General features: G+C 41.8%; 1 protein-coding gene across 2 annotated transcripts in view; it reads left to right on the top strand.

The window, feature by feature from the left end:
* Positions 1-16,852, top strand: part of si:ch211-243j20.2 (uridine-cytidine kinase-like 1) — a 153,765-nt gene that overhangs the window by 58,167 nt on the left and 78,746 nt on the right. For both annotated transcript variants that reach the window (XM_049480407.1, XM_049480410.1), the window contains exons 9-11: positions 6,649-6,747; positions 9,213-9,306; positions 9,587-9,649. In XM_049480407.1, the coding sequence (XP_049336364.1) occupies positions 6,649-6,747; positions 9,213-9,306; positions 9,587-9,649 (256 nt within the window). The remainder of the gene's footprint in view (positions 1-6,648; positions 6,748-9,212; positions 9,307-9,586; positions 9,650-16,852) is intronic.

The raw sequence follows: 16,852 nt of genomic DNA, 5'->3' as shown, positions 1-16,852 counted from the left end.
CAAAAGATTCCTGAGGCTTTTAAAAACTCCCAGCCTGGTTCATTACTCAAAACCGCAATCATGGGTAAGACTGCCGACCTGACTGCTGTCCAGAAGGCCATCATTGACACCTTCAAGCAAGAGGGTAAGACACAGAAAGAAATTTCTGAACAAATAGGCTGTTCCCAGAGTGCTGTATCAAGGCACCTCAGTGGGAAGTCTGTGGGAAGGAAAAGTGTGGCAGAAAGCGCTGCACAACGAGAAGAGGTGACCGGACCCTGAGGAAGATTGTGGAGAAGGGCCGATTCCAGACCTTGGGGGACCTGCGGAAGCAGTGGACTGAGTCTGGAGTAGAAACACTCAGAGCCACCGTGCACAGGCGTGTGCAGGAAATGGGCTACAGGTGCTGCATTCTCCAGGTCAAGCCACTTTTGAAGCAGAAACAGCGGCAGAAGCCCCTGACCTGGGCTACAGAGAAGCAGAACTGGACTGTTGCTCAATTTCTGCATGTCATTCAGAAATCAAGGTGCCAGAGTCTGGAGGAAGACTGGGGAGAAGGAAATGCCAAAATGCCTGAAGTCCAGTGTCAAGTACCCACAGTCAGTGATGGTCTGGGGTGCCATGTCAGCTGCTGGTGTTGGTCCACTGTGTTTTATCAAGGGCAGGGTCAATGCAGCTAGCTATCAGGAGATTTTGGAGCACTTCATGCTTCCATCTGCTGAAAAGCTTTATGGAGATGAAGATTTCATTTTTCCGCACGACCTGGCCCCTGCTCACAGTGCCAAAACCACTGGTAAATGGTTTACTGACCATGGCATTACTGCCTGCCAACTCTCCTGACCTGAACCCCATAGAGAATCTGTGGGATATTGTGAAGAGAAAGTTGAGAGACGCAAGAGCCAACACTCTGGATGAGCTTAAGGACGCTATCGAAGCATCCTGTTCCTCCAGAACACCTCAGCAGTGCCACAGGCTGATTGCCTCCATGCCACGACGAATTGATGCAGTCATTTCTGCAAAAGTAATATAATACAGGAAATTGACAAATCCTGCACCTAACAGCTGGGGTTATGCATAGGGCTCAGCCAGGATCTACTACTCACTCAACTAACAATAATAGCAAAACCACCACAATCTGATACTGGCTCGACAAGAATCCAGAAGCACAGCCTAACACTATGTTCATGGTCCATTGCCTCAACTGCCAAGTAACAGACCTACCAAAAAATAACCTATGAACACACAGAATCCCTCCTTAATCTAAGCTCACTTCCTTTAACTATGGCAACAACACACTTACCTAAGCACAATCACACACAATAAATCACATTATAAGTTGCGTGAGCAGAACACAGCAACCACTACCATCCGATACTGGCTCGACAAGAATCCAGAAGCATAGCGAACTATGTTCATGGTCCGTGCCTCAACTGCCAAGTACTCAGACGTCTACAAAAACTCATGAGACAAATTATTACAAGAGCAGGACCACACCAATCCCCTTCATCCAAACTCTAACACAAACTTCAGTGCAAGCTCTTCTCAGGGGTCATCAGGCAGGCACCTTCCTTCGTCAGTGTTTCGCTGAATTAGGCCCACGACACCTCCAGAAGGCTCAACAGTGAAGTCTGGCGTCCCAGACCCACCCCCCTCCAAGCCTGCTGTAGAAGCACAAACTCACTCCCTTCCCCACACAGCCTCAGCCCTTCTGAACCACAACCACTGACTAGATCTTTCAGCTACATCTAACAACTCCAACACAAACTTCAGTGCAAGCTCTTCTCAGGGGTCATCAGGTAGGCACCTTCCTTCGTCAGTGTTTCGCTGAATTAGGCCCACGACACCTCCAGAAGGCTCAACAGTGAAGTCTGGCGTCCCAGACCCACCCCCCTCCAAGCTTGCTGTAGAAGCACAAACTCACTCCCTTCCCCACACAGCCTCAGCCCTTCTGAACCACAACCACTGACTAGATCTTTCAGCTACATCTGACAACTCCTTCACTACAGTCCTTAGCACACGACCTCTAATTCCGAATTCAGACAGCAGTCTTGTGGCAGACTTCGCAACAAAGCCTCTAGTACCTACCTCTACCGGTCTAATATACGCTTGCCACCCACGCTCTCTCACCTCAGCCACCAAGTCTGTATACTTCAGCCTTTTCCTTTCATAAGCTCCATCTACCTCGTCTTCAAACGGAACAGTCAGCTCTATAAAATACACTATCCGCTTACTTTCAGAGTACAACACTACATCCGGCCTCAAGGTTGTAACCAGAATGCACTCTGGGATCTGCAGTTTACTACCTACATCCACTAATAACTTCCAATCTCGTGCATTGGCCCACTTACCAGCAGTTTTCAAGCACTGTGCTGTTTCTCCACTATGCTGCCCCTCACGCACAAACGTGATTACCCTACTGCAACCTACCACGGGCATGTTATTAACTTCTAACCGTTTCTTATCAAGTGCACCTGCAAGAGATCTAAGTACCTGATTATGCCTCCATGTGTAGCGCCCCTGGGATAGACTCACCTTACATGCCGACAAAATGTGCTTCAGCGTGCCACTTCCTGCACATAGCTTACAACTTGGATCCTCACCCACCCACTGAGCAAGGTTTTGTGGCGTTGGCAGAACATCATATGTAGCTCCCAAAAGAAACTTTATACGGCCTGTATCCAATCCCCATAACTCTCGCCAGGTGATTCTCCGCTTCTCTACACTTTCCCATCTCATCCACTGCCCCTGTTTACTCTGCCCTGCTGCTTTTGCCCTCCTTGCTTCCTCCTCCTGCTCACGAATAAACCCTGTAACCATACGCCTTTTCTCAGGTGATGTGGCCTTGCCGAATGCTTTCCAAGAATCACCTAAACCTAATCCTGCCCTCCCATTTTGCACCTGCCCCACAACATCCCTGTGCTCCAGTGCCCTCCTTGCGGCTTGAGTAGCTTCTCGAGCATTCCACTTTCTCCCAGACCTAGTCACTGGTGCTGTTGCTTTAACCAGCCCGTCTTTTGACCCTAACAACTGCATTTCACGTCCTACCTTAGCACATTTGAACTCCTCAACCAAGCTCGTCAACGGCAGTTCCAGCATCCCTCTCCCACACCACGCCACACTACTAAGGCAACGCGGCACCCCCAACCATGTCCTTATAGCCTTGCTCATAACCCTTTCTAACCTCTCAACCTCAGAAATCGGAATATCATAAACTGTAAGTGGCCACCTTAGACGAGGCAACAAACCAAACTGCAGACACCACAATTTTAATTTACCTGGCAGAAAAGACTTATCAATTCTATTAATGGCCTCCACCATTTCTGTCCTCAACCCTTCCACCTGCTCTTTATCATTCAGTGCTGCAGTATACCACCTACCTAAACTCTTAACTGACTTTTCCAATATAGATGGTATGACTTCTCCCTCCATCATAAACCTTTCTTGTATCAATTTCCCTTTAACGATTGATACACTCCTAGACTTGCTTGGTTTAACTTTCATCCTAGCCAGCCTAAGATTATCATTTAACTTCCCTAGCAGTCGCCGGGTACATGGCACCGTGGTCGTTAATGTTGTCATATCGTCCATAAACGCCCTAACTGGTGGGAGCCGGGTGCCATCATGCAGCCTCTCCCCGCCTACGACCCACTTAGAAGCCCTAATAATCACCTCCATTGCCATCGTAAACGCTAGCGGTGAAATTGTACAACCTGCCATTATACCTATTTCTAGTCGTTGCCAAGATGTGACACACTCCCCTACACTAAAGCAAAACTGTATGTCTTCAAAATAGGCTTTAACTAACCTTGAAATCTCTTCTGGAACCCTAAAAAAATTGAATGCCTTCCACAACAATGCATGCGGTACCGAACCAAAAGCATTAGCCAGATCTAAAAACACCACATGTAGATCCTTTTTCTCGGCTCTTGCTGTTTGAATCTGATGCCAAATCATACTATTATGCTCTATGCAACCAGAAAAACCTGCAATTCCTGCCTTTTGTACAGACGTATCAATTAAATTATTTCTTTTCAGGTACGTTGCTAGTCTACGTGCAACCACACTAAAGAAGATCTTACCCTCCACATTCAACAAGCTTATGGGACGGAACTATAGCCATTAGTTTCCATAGAAACTTCAAAACATCTGGTGCACTTTTATATAATCTATATGGAACCCCATTTGGCCCTGGGGCAGAACCTGCCTTTGCAGCCTTCACCACCTCCTGAACCTCACTCCACCTAGGGGGGTTAACATCCATTTTCCACTCTATATCACCTAACGGCGGCATGTCTGCTGGTAGGTCCAGGTCGCTAGACCTTTCCTTCTCTGTGTAAACACTCTTAAAGTGCTCCTCCAACTCCCTCTTTCCGACCTTTAGATTTCCTGATTTCTCCTTACTAAACAGACTCTTAACAAACCTAAATGGATCTCTAAAGAACTCTATCCTAGCACGCTCCTTCTTCTTCCTCCTTTTCCTCATAGCCTCTGCTCTCCGCAATTTTACCAACTTACTTCTCAACTCCTCCTGCAATAACTCAATGCCCTCTCTTTCTGCCTCATTCCCCTTCTTCCACTTCTTTCTGAGTAACCTTGATTCCTTAACCAGTTTTTCTATTTCTACCTGCCGCCTTGATTTAACTACATCTTGACACTTTACGTTCCTCTGCACAACACCAAATCTTGCCATTCCATAATCATAAATGACTTTACCTAGCCTGTTCAATTTACTCTCTGCTGTTCCCTTCAAACCCTCAAGCATACCTTTCAAATCATCATTAATACTCCTCCATGCCATCTTGTCTCCTGTGCCTGGCCATTTAACTTTGGATCTTTGACCGATTCCTTTCTCCCTACCCATCTGCTTTCCCTTAGCCTTTGACCTATCAACACCTCCTTCATCCTCCACTCCTTCTGTGCTTAAGTTAGCCTCCCTAGTATCAAAGGTATTGATATCCTGCGGACTGTGGCACGTAACCTGCCGCTGGACTTCAGCCGACTGACTCAAACAATTCTGTTCAAAGTATTGTTCAATGCGGGGCCCCTGCACTCCTTCACTCAAGCACCTCATCTTTCCTTGGTGTATCCTCAGCCCTCTCACTGATGTGACCTTGCTCCACCCACACACACAGGTCAGCAACTCCTTTCCACTTACCATCCCACCTGCCTCTATGCTTAACCCACTTCTCGTAGTCATGTCCGTTCCAGAGTCCGTAACCATGTTATCCGCCTGTGAGTCATCTTCCACCCCTGCTCTCGCTGACTCCTGGGGTATTGCTTTTTTCTTTTTCAATGTAGCTTGCTTGGTTGCACACACATGGTTAACCATGGTGGCTGCTACCATGGATTGCCAGCCCATGGCAGCACCGTTAGGGTCTATTCCCTCTTGTCAGCTGTCTTTCCATGCTGTCACAGGGTCTTTCCTCTGTTGTCAACTGTTCTCTTCACAGCAGTCACTAGCTTAACTAGATATCAAGTAATATAATACAGGAAATTGACAAATCCTGCACCTAACAGCTGGGGTTATGCATAGGGCTCAGCCAGGATCTACTACTCACTCAACTAACAATAATAGCAAAACCACCACAATCTGATACTGGCTCGACAAGAATCCAGAAGCACAGCCTAACACTATGTTCATGGTCCATTGCCTCAACTGCCAAGTAACAGACCTACCAAAAAATAACCTATGAACACACAGAATCCCTCCTTAATCTAAGCTCACTTCCTTTAACTATGGCAACAACACACTTACCTAAGCACAATCACACACAATAAATCACATTATAAGTTGCGTGAGCAGAACACAGCAACCACTACCATCCGATACTGGCTCGACAAGAATCCAGAAGCATAGCGAACTATGTTCATGGTCCGTGCCTCAACTGCCAAGTACTCAGACGTCTACAAAAACTCATGAGACAAATTATTACAAGAGCAGGACCACTTCATCCAAACTCTAACACAAACTTCAGTGCAAGCTCTTCTCAGGGGTCATCAGGCAGGCACCTTCCTTCGTCAGTGTTTCGCTGAATTAGGCCCACGACACCTCCAGAAGGCTCAACAGTGAAGGATTCCCGACCAAGGATTGAGTGCATAACTGAACATAATTATTTGAAGGTTGACTTTTTTTGTATTAAAAATCCCCAGATAGGGATTTTTGTTTTTTCTTTACTTTTTTTGCCAAAATCATTAATATTAAAACAATAAAAGGCTTGAATTACTTCAGTTCTGTGTAATGAATCTAAAATATATGAAAGTCTAATGTTTATCAGTACATTACAGAAAATAATAAAACTTTATCACAATATGCTAATTTTTTGAGAAGGACCTGTAGTAGCCTATTATAGGGAATTCTTTTGTCAAAAAAAAAACCTCAAAATCAGGCAAAATGGTTATCTTAAGCATGGTTATTATTTTGGCTTGGTAATTTTCCTTTAAAATCTGAATTGGCCACTGATTTGCTTAACTAACAATTTAACCAAGGCTTTTCTAGTAAGGCTTTAAAATGCCTTACTGGGGGAAAAAGTCAAATATCTCTTTATTTGTCTTTTTTCTGGAATACAGTGATTTCTGTTCTTATGCATCTTACCTGTTTATTGTTTACCTGCAGTAAACTGTAAATAGAGACAGTTTTATTGTAATGTCATCTTTGTGGTTGTCCTATAGATCTGCTTTGGCATCTGCTCACCAAGGTCAACCTTTGCCCACAACTCTCAGCGTTATGGAGAGCACTCCGCAGGTGCGGGGAATGCACACTATTATCAGGTATGACCCCATTAGAAACTATTTAAAGGTCTCCTTTTGCTAAAATCCACTTTTTCCTTGTTGTTCGTGAAATACTGTAGGTCTCTCTGAGTTGTATATGTATGCTACGTATGAAACAGTTTCTCAGCATCCACTGTCTGCAGTAGCTAGTAAAAGAAAATCCTCAGAAATATGAGTTTATCAGAGAGATTTTACGGTGCCTACTAGGGATGCAATGGTACGATGTGGACATAGTTAGGTTCGTATTGCGGTTCTTGGGCCACAGTTTTGGTTCGGTTTCGATATATATTAATATTATCTAGCTCCAACATGCAGTACGTTTTTAGTTTTGCTCGGCGCGTCCTCGCACCGAGTGGGGCACAGCATCGCCCACCGCGGTGTTCCTTTGCGCGGGGCACAGTCGCCCGCGGCGCTCCCACGTGTAACATAGTGCCATCTCAGACCTGGGCAGAAAGCTTTGTGAAGTTTAAGGGTTATGTGACCGGCCCTGGGGTTTAGGGGCGTGGCCACTGTGACCCGGAATGAGGAAGCACACAGAGATACACAGACACGGGGAGTAAATGAACTCAAACGTACCTTTATTGGCTTTCAAATGCCCTCCACCACACCCAAAAAAAATTAAAAACATAACTACAGCCCAGTGGGGCTCTAGAGTTCAGTAGTTTTCTTAAAGTGTTTGTTTTTAGAGTCTGTGCAGCCTCAGCCCTCAGCTCCCCAGTGAAAATTCTTCCTCAGTAAGGGCTGAGGCTCTGTTTATATGCCTGTCCCAGCTGGCTGTTCAATCAGTCCTGATGCGGACCAGCTGAGACAGACATGGCTGTACACTCCGCGTGGGGCGGACCCACAACTCGCCCGCCTCCTCACGCCACAGTTATCTTTATCTAGCAGATTAGAGCTGTAAAATTGGGGGGGGGGGGGGGGCATAGGTGTTTTCAGTGCTGCAGTGTGTTAGCCAATGCAGGTGTTGCAGTGCTGTTAGCCAATCATATGTAATATATTTGCATGTATAAATATTCATGAGCAAGAGCCAAAACCTTTTTTTCTTCAGAGACCACTAATTCAGTGATGTTAAGCAGGGCTTAATAGAAAAACCTCAGCACTTTTTTTCACAAAAGAACGGCTCACATGGCCATGTAAGGCAGTTTTGCAATGAGAAAGCTGTCTAACATTCATGTTCAGTTCTCTCATCTCTGACAGTCAAAATCTGCCAGTCATGGAGCCAACTTTTAATATGGATTCCTCTCTATTCCTGTCTATAATCAAAACACTCTGGTGCTTGAGCAATTTAAAGATGAAACAAAACTAAATTAAGAACTATTGTCACAGTACTGTTTTGCGTTTGCAAAAAAAGTTTCTATACCACAGAGCATTGTGTATCCTTTAACCATGCTAATGGGATCTAGCATATTTTAAAAGTAAGGGTCAGAGGTGCTGTGTAGAGGTCTGCACTCCCGCGGGAGTCCCGCGGGACCCGCGGGACCCGTCAGAATATGTTGCGGCGCGGGACAAAACTGAATTGTTATTGGCGGGAGCGGTAATTTAATCAATACAGGCCATGCGGGAGCGGGACCACATTAACATGTGGTCCCGCTCCCGCAAATTGATAAATAGTTAAGAAAATTATAATAATCACGCTATGATTCCCATGCAAGCAACAAAAAAACACAAGAAAAATCTCTCGGAGGATGGACACACACACACACATTTTCAGCATCTCCAGCAGGCGTGTGCAGAGGAGGGGGGGGGGGGGGGAGGGGGGTGTGTAATTTAAAGGACGACATTTACTATACTGGTGCAAAATAATAATAATAATAATAATAATAATAACAATAATAATAATAACAATAACATTGTTATTGTTATTATTATTATTGTTATTATTATTATTATTATTATTATTATTAATAATAATAATACAAATATTAATTAAACTAATTGAATTTAATTTTATATATTTTTACATTTATTATTTTATATAATATAGATCCACTTCTAATCCACTTCTAGGATTCTTGATGCACCTGATGGCATGTGTTTGGACTGCGAACTGAATTGCTGTTTTAATAAATACATATGTAAATTTGAAGCACTAAATGTAATTAATTCAATTCATATTAGGACTGCGGGACGGGAGCGGCGGGAATGTGTATGTGGCGGGCGGGAGCGGGATTAAAAGAAGTGATTTTTTTGCGGGAGCGGGCGGGAGCGGGACAAAAAGACGCGGGAGCGGGCGGGAGCGGGTTTAAAAAAACAGTCCCGCGCAGACCTCTAGTGCTGTGCTACTTAAAAACAAAAGCAATTTAATTTGTATGCAGTGTGTGGAATACCTGTAGGTTAATCACGTATTCTGTGATAAATTATGGTCAATGCTTCTGACCCTTTGTTGCTGTTGTTTGTTTGACATTGAAACACCACTAGCGTGTCCTAGGGTGCAGTAAATCATCTATGTGTCTCTGCTCTTGTAGGAATAAGGAAACAAACCGGGATGAATTCATTTTCTATTCCAAGAGATTAATGAGGCTCCTAATTGAGCATGCCCTCTCCTTCCTGCCACTAAAGGTTAGCATCTGTTCATGTATCAGTTAATATTTTTTTTTTAGACTGTACCTAATGAATTAAAGGAATTAACAGTTCTAACAATGTTCATACTTCTATATCATGTGCAGAGGTATTTTTCCATAAGTGCAAATAAATAGTTATATGTTTAAGCTTGTTTTCTTTGCATTGAAGTATTTCGTATCATGTCAGATTTGTAAACATTGACAGATAATACTAAATCAGATCACAGACAAGTGTTTGTACAGGGTTTTAATTACAGTAGCACTGTCCTTTCTTACAGCCAGTGTCTGTTGAAACCCCCCAAGGGACCATATATGAAGGGAAAAGACTCAGTGGAAAAAGGGTTAGTATTATTTTCTATTATTTTCTTAATAAAATGTCTTTTTAGCCGCTTAAAATCCACCTGTAGTAGGCTTCCAACGGAGGTTACATCAGTGTATCCTACTCCGGAAGACTTTTAAGGATTTTCCAATGACATCACTGCATCCACGCCCACAGAGCACGCGAAAATGGGGAAGGCAACGCCCAAATATACGTCATAAACATAATAATTAACTAGGTTCCTTATCTAATTAAACAGCCAGTAAAGCAGTAATATAATTTATCGTTTAGATAAACTGTATGCTCAGTAAAACTATATTTATGACCCTATGTGTATCATGTTATACATATAAAAACATATATTATTTATAATATATATATATATATATATATATATATATATATATATATATATAATTTTAATTAATTCATTTATTTACTTATTTATTTTAACTTAGGGACTGATGAGGAACTGAATCCCTCATAAGGCTGAGGTCAGACAGGGCTGCCAGAGTCACTGGTCAGAGATGCGGCCTAAAATGCGGCTGGGAGTAAACAGGATTTTATTGGAATATCTGAATTTTTAGCTGTGTGTGATAGTAATGTTCTGAAACGTGCTGAAAGTGAGCGTTGTGATTGGCTCAGTTCAACGGTAGTCAACATCCTATCTAAAAGGGATCAGCTGTCCCATTTCCCCAATTACAGCTCCTTCCCTCCATTCCTCCTCCTCCTCTCCTCTCCTCGATTCCTCCACCTTCTTCCGGGATAGGAGAGGAGGAGTAGGAGAGGAGGAGTAGGAGAGGAGGAGTAGGAAAGGAGGAGTAGGAGAGGAGGAGTAGCAAAAGTTTCTGGACGCAGCCTGGGAGCCTGCACCACCACAGCTTGCTGGGCGTGGCTTCCCCCGCATACGTGTTTGTGCGCAAGACCTCTCTCACCACGGCTCGGGCGAATGTCATAATAAAAGTCTTCCGTGGTTATTACCATTACTATTATTCTATTACATCATTATTGCAATTATTATTACAATTTAATGCTATATAGAATGTACTATCACATTATATTATATTATATTATATAAAAGTCTACATCGTAAGGCAGGCAGACCTCACTCACCACAGCTCCATTTCTGCTCATATCCATGCAGTTTAATGTTGTAATATTAGAGGAAGTTCTAATTTTATTCTTTACAACGTCCTAACATTTAACTCCACATGTCTTAACACGTGATGTAATCACATTGTAGACAGCCTGAAACTAATAGAAACGGTAATTCAAAGAAAAAAAAGGTAACTAACTGGAAATGTACTGTGTGTTTATAAAACGAACTAAAACGAACTGAAAAAAACAGAAAGAATAACCTTCATTTTCGTTATGGTTAATTTATTTATAAACGCTGTTTCTACTTGTGCAGTTTTACAGTGCGACGCGAGACTGTTCTGTAACTACTAATTGATAAGTGATTTACATATTAAACGTATTACATATAGTTCAGTAATAAAAAGTCTCTATGACCAAAACAAAATCTGCTTCAATATTTTTTTTTTGTGCCAATATTGAAAGTAATTAATAAGAAAATAATAAGCTGGTTGTATCTAATATTGTACTGTATACTTTTCAGTTCTCCTGGTGTGTCTGACTGGTTAACTGTGTAATTTGAATCTCTTTCAAGTTACTAATTTGTGTTTTTATATGAGTGTTAAGGCATTTTCAGGCTGTAATGGCCGTCTCTTTCTCTCTTTCTTTGGGAAGCAGGTTTAGAAATCCCAGCCAACAGCCAGATTATTAAAAATGTATTTAAAGTTAAGTTAAACTAAAGATTCTATATCATGTTCTCTGATGAAAGTATAAACCTCTGTTTACAGGTTAAACATTAGAAATTCAGTTATTACACGGTAGAGCTCTCAGGATTTGACACACATTTTTTATTTAAATACATTTTAAGTAAGATAAAGGCCTACTATAACATGGATTTGTTAGGTTGCCTGTATGTGGCGGAGTAATACATGGAGAGCTCTGGTTACAGTGCTTTACCAGCTAATAATGTCACTCATAAAAGGCCTCTCAGCCAATCACATTGCAGGGTCAGAACTAACTCTGGTATAATATGCTTTAATGCACTAAAGTACAGCTTGCTAAAATATTTGTGGGCATCGAAAGATGTTTATACTGATTCCTTTGTGCAGGTTATTTGTGGTAAAGACATAACGAAACATTAACTTTAAAAATAGGGATTAAAAATGGATGTTGTTGTTTTAATTCCTGGCTTAAGTCGTAATATATGTATGCACCATCTCAGGATGTATTGCCTAATCTTGTTCATGGCTATGCAGATGATGCTATACTTGCATCAAGAGATGAAGCTGCGGACTTCCGGTTCGACCATGTAGAAGACGGACGTGAGTTCGGGGCTCTCCTAATAATTTTATTTTAAACAGCTATTCCATCAAATCTTACTTTTACTTTGTTGTAGAAATGAAAAATGAAAGGTGGGCTACTCCCACCTCTCGTCCGGGGTACAACTCCCCTGCGTGTTCGTTTGATAGAGAGAGTCAGACAGGTGGAGTGAAGTTGAAAGCAAACCAAGTATTTATTACAAAGTACTGAATATTCAGGAGAACCCACACATGAAAGACCGTCTGACAGCCGTCCCAGCATAAGTTCTGACCCCCCTCTGATCTGACTCCATGTTTTATACCCCAAATGACGTGAAACCTGCTGATGAGGCGTTGCTAAAATCATCTCATGTTAGCATGCGTAATTTCACGTGTTAGTAATCCGTTTCACGTGTCTGACCGGACCACTAGTGTTTGGCCTTGACTGTATTCTTCCAGAATGGAACCTCATGGCACTATCTGTGTGTGTGCGTCACCCCCCGCTTTGAAGCAGAGGTCTTTTAGGGAGGCACTCACTCACCAAAAGCCTGCTTTGATCTAATAGCCTTTTTTGTAGCAATTTAGCCCCGTACCAGTCGAATTGATGACCGTTAGTTAGGGTCATGCAGTAAAACAAAATACTTCAAGCCTGAGCTACATCTCATATGTTATATGTTAATGTGTTAGTAAATGTATCATGTGGGTTAATTTGTCATATAATAGAGTCTGTGTTAGTCACATGCCTGATAAAGAATATATTGTGATTATTGGTTAATCTTTTATATAATTGCGTGTAAAATACACTGTGAGTAAAAATGATCAAATATAATGTGAGTATTGGTTAATGCATATACAATACAAGGTTTCACACAATAATTATGTAATTATAGATACTAAGATAAGTAATCATTATTGAAAGATATTTGTCAATACACTCAAGGTAAAATAAACAGTTACTCTTTAACTTGGAATTTAAAAATTTAGTTGCAATCAGTCAGTGAACCTCCTGGACTGTAATGAGTGGCTCGAAGCAAAAACAAACAGGCGTTCAGCCTGCAACGCGGTCCAACACCAGCCTCGCAAGCAAACTAGCCACAATGGCGGCTACCTCAGCACACGACACGAAGAGTCGAATCAAATCTCTTCAGGCTCAAAACGCATCCCTACTTGACCGGATAGACGACCTTGAAAACAGATCTTGTAGAGCAAATCTACGGATTATCAATGTACCTGAAGGGAGTGAAGGTGGTCAGAATCCAGTAACTTTCATATCCAATATGCTGGTGGAGGTTATGGGCGCAAACGTGTTTGATTAACCGCCGGAGCTGGAGCGAGCGCATCGCTCTCTTGGCCCAAAGCCAACACACGGGAAACCACCGAGACCATTTATCGTGTGTTTTCACCGATTTCAAGAACGGGAGCGAGTCCTCTGTTGGGCTAGGCTAGTATCCGCGTTAAGGATTTACCCTGATTTGAGTGCCGCGCTGGTTCGGAAGCGCGCTGCTTTTAAAGAAGTCAAGCAGGCGCTATATGAGAAAAACATCCGATTTCGCCTGTTACATCCTGCTCGCCTTCAGGTCCTGTTCGGAGGTGAAACTCTGCTTTTTGAAACACCAGAAGAAGCCAGCACTTTCTACTACCAGCGTGTGATCGGACAGGATTGAAGCCACCGCCCGCATCATAGACTGTCTTTTCCAGCCTTGTGTCTGTAAGTTTTTATTTACGCGACTTTACACTGCGGTAAAGTTAGTTTTATGTTTGACATTCGTGAGAGATTCGGAATATCGGACTTTCTCCCCCTTAATCAAAACGGAGATTCATCACTGTAATTGTGGTTTCTTGCTATAATGAGGGAACACAACAAACTACAACCACAGTTTTTACTGAAGATTGTATATTTTACATCATATTTAACAAAAATACAGCCGCACCGATAGCGCTCTCTCCCCGCTTCTCTTCCCAACAGCGTGCTGCTCTCTTAGGGACCCTGGCACAATTACGGACCACAGCAAAAAAACGAAAAAAACTATTAAACTCTTGAATGTGATTCCATGATGGCAAAACTAACAGTACGTTATACAAACATATATTGCCTATATATTACAAGCCTTAAAAATAAATAGTTAATTTATTACTTCTTTATACAACTTTATTTCTCAAATAAATGCATTAAACTCAGTTATCAATGAATGTAATAGTCTCAAATCAACTTTGTCATGTACATATACATCATCCTTACATATTACAAAGCTTATTTTTAATAAATCTGTTAATTTATTTTAAAATAGAATTTCCTTACATGTTACAAGGCTTATTTTTTCAATTAGTCAGTTCACTTATTTTATGTTAAAGCTCACCTTCCGCGAAAATCAGATTTTTCTTGTTTTTTGTGGAATACAGTAGGTCTCTCCGAGTTGAATGTGTACACCTGCACATTAAACTGTTTTGCAGCCCCCATTGTCTGCAGGAGCTAAGCAAAGAAATCCCCCCTCCCCCCTTCCGAAAAATGGGTGAATTTTGAATTATCTTTCTGCCTACGTAGGCAGAAACTCACAGACCAGCCCACCTTGGCTCGAGAAACTCCCAGAGGCGGAGCTGAAGCGACGCAACATCACCGCTCATCAGTTAGGAGGTGGGAGGCAGTGAGCGGCAGAGCGGCGGAGGGGCGTCGCAGTGCTCCTAGCTGGAATCAGGTCATTTTGGACACACCCCTAAAACAGTCCATTAAAAAAGAGCTATACAGAGACACCTGAGCACTTTTTTTTTACAAAAACGGCTCACATGTCATTCATTCATACTAGAGACCACAACTAGACATTTTAAAATGAAAGAAAAAACGACGGAAGGTGAGCTTTAAATGAATGATCAAATAAATGCATTAAACTCAATCATCGTTAGAAGTATTAATTTCAAATCAACTTTATCATGTACAGATATATATTCCTTACATGTTACAAGGCTTATTTTTTTTAATTAGTCGGTTTATATATTTTATATTAAATTAATTATCAAATAAATGCATTAAACTCAATCATCATTAGAAGTATTACTTTCAAATCAACTTTATCATGTACAGATATATATTCCTTACATGTTACAAGGCTTACATTTTTAATTAGTCAGTTCATTTATTAGGGTTCAAGCACCGAAGGTGCGTAGAACCCTATTGTTTTTGCTAAGATTTTTCTTCTTCTTCTTATTATTATTATTAGGGGTTCGAGCACGTAGTGCTAGAAACCCTATTGTAATTGTTCTGATTATTAGGGGTTCGAGCACGTAGTGCTAGAAACCCTATTGTAATTGTTCTGATTATTAGGGGTTCGAGCACGTAGTGCTAGAAACCCTATTGTAATTGTTCTGATTATTAGGGGTTCGAGCACGTAGTGCTAGAAACCCTATTGTAATTGTTCTGATTATTATTATTATTAGGGGTTCGAGCATGTAGTGCTAGAAACCCTATTGTAATTGTTCTGATTATTAGGGGTTCGAGCACGTAGTGCTAGAAACCCTATTGTAATTGTTCTGATTATTAGGGGTTCGAGCACGTAGTGCTAGAAACCCTATTGTAATTGTTCTGATTATTATTATTATTATTATTATTAGGGGTTCGAGCACGTAGTGCTAGAAACCCTATTGTAATTGTTCTGATTATTATTAGGGGTTCGAGCACATAGTGCTAGAAACCCTATTGTAATTGTTCTGATTATTATTATTATTATTATTAGGGGTTCGAGCACGTAGTGCTAGAAACCCTATTGTAATTGTTCTGATTATTAGGGGTTCGAGCACGTAGTGCTAGAAACCCTATTGTAATTGTTCTGATTATTATTATTAAGTTGGCTTGGAAAAGCCAACTTACTGTTCTTCGTAATCTTCTTATTATTAAGTTGGCTTGGAAAAGCCAACTTACTGTTCTTCGTAATCTTATTATTAAGTTGGCTTGGAAAAGCCAACTTACTGTTCTTCGTAATCTTATTATTATTATTATTATTCCGCGCTCAAAATTTAATCACTATCTCCTCCTAGGGCTTTTGACGTAGAACCACGAAATTTTGCAGTATCGTAGGACCTATACCCGAATAGGTTGCTTGTGCTTTTTTAAGCGATACATCGTACGGTTTTCGTAAAAACTTCGTAAACGTACGCATTTTTTTCCCATAGGAATGAATGGGGCCAAATTTTAAACGTCCGTAACCGCCACAATTTTTGAGATACGAACACCAAATTCGGCGAGCTTATAGATCTTATCGAGATCTTTAAATTAATAGGAGGTTGCGAAGTGATACGACGTACGGTTTTCGTACAATTGTCGTACGAAGTTTTCCCATAGAAATGAATGGGGGGCCCAGAGTTCCATCTCACACACGAGCAGCTCTGCGCACGGAACCCCTTCTCTCCCCTGCTCCTCCAGTACTGTGAGTGTATGGAGGAGCTGCTGTATGGAGCAGCTATCAGTCAAAAGTTTGGACACCCCGGCACCCCAGCCAGGTTTTAGCAACCACCTATTAACTGCTTAGCAACCACCTGGAAAACGTTAGCAACTGCCTAGCAACCACTTAGCAACACCTTAGCAACCACCTGGAAAACGTTAGCAACTGCCTAGCAACCACTTAGCAACACCTTAGCAACCACCTGGAAAACGTTAGCAACTGCCTAGCAACCACTTAGCAACAACTTAGCAACCACTTTAGAAATTATAGCAACTGCCTAGCAACCAGTTAGCAACCACTTAGCAAACACCTGGAAAACGTTAGCAACTGCCTAGCAACCACTTAGCAACACCTTAACAACCACTAGGAAAACGTTAGCAACCACTTAGCAACCACCTTAGAAACGATAGCAACTGCCTAGCA

Source organism: Astyanax mexicanus, chromosome 1, assembly GCF_023375975.1.
Source record: "Astyanax mexicanus isolate ESR-SI-001 chromosome 1, AstMex3_surface, whole genome shotgun sequence".
Taxonomy (NCBI): domain Eukaryota; kingdom Metazoa; phylum Chordata; class Actinopteri; order Characiformes; family Acestrorhamphidae; genus Astyanax; species Astyanax mexicanus.
The sequence above is the reverse complement of the archived record's forward strand: the minus strand, read 5'-3'. Positions and strand labels throughout refer to the sequence as shown.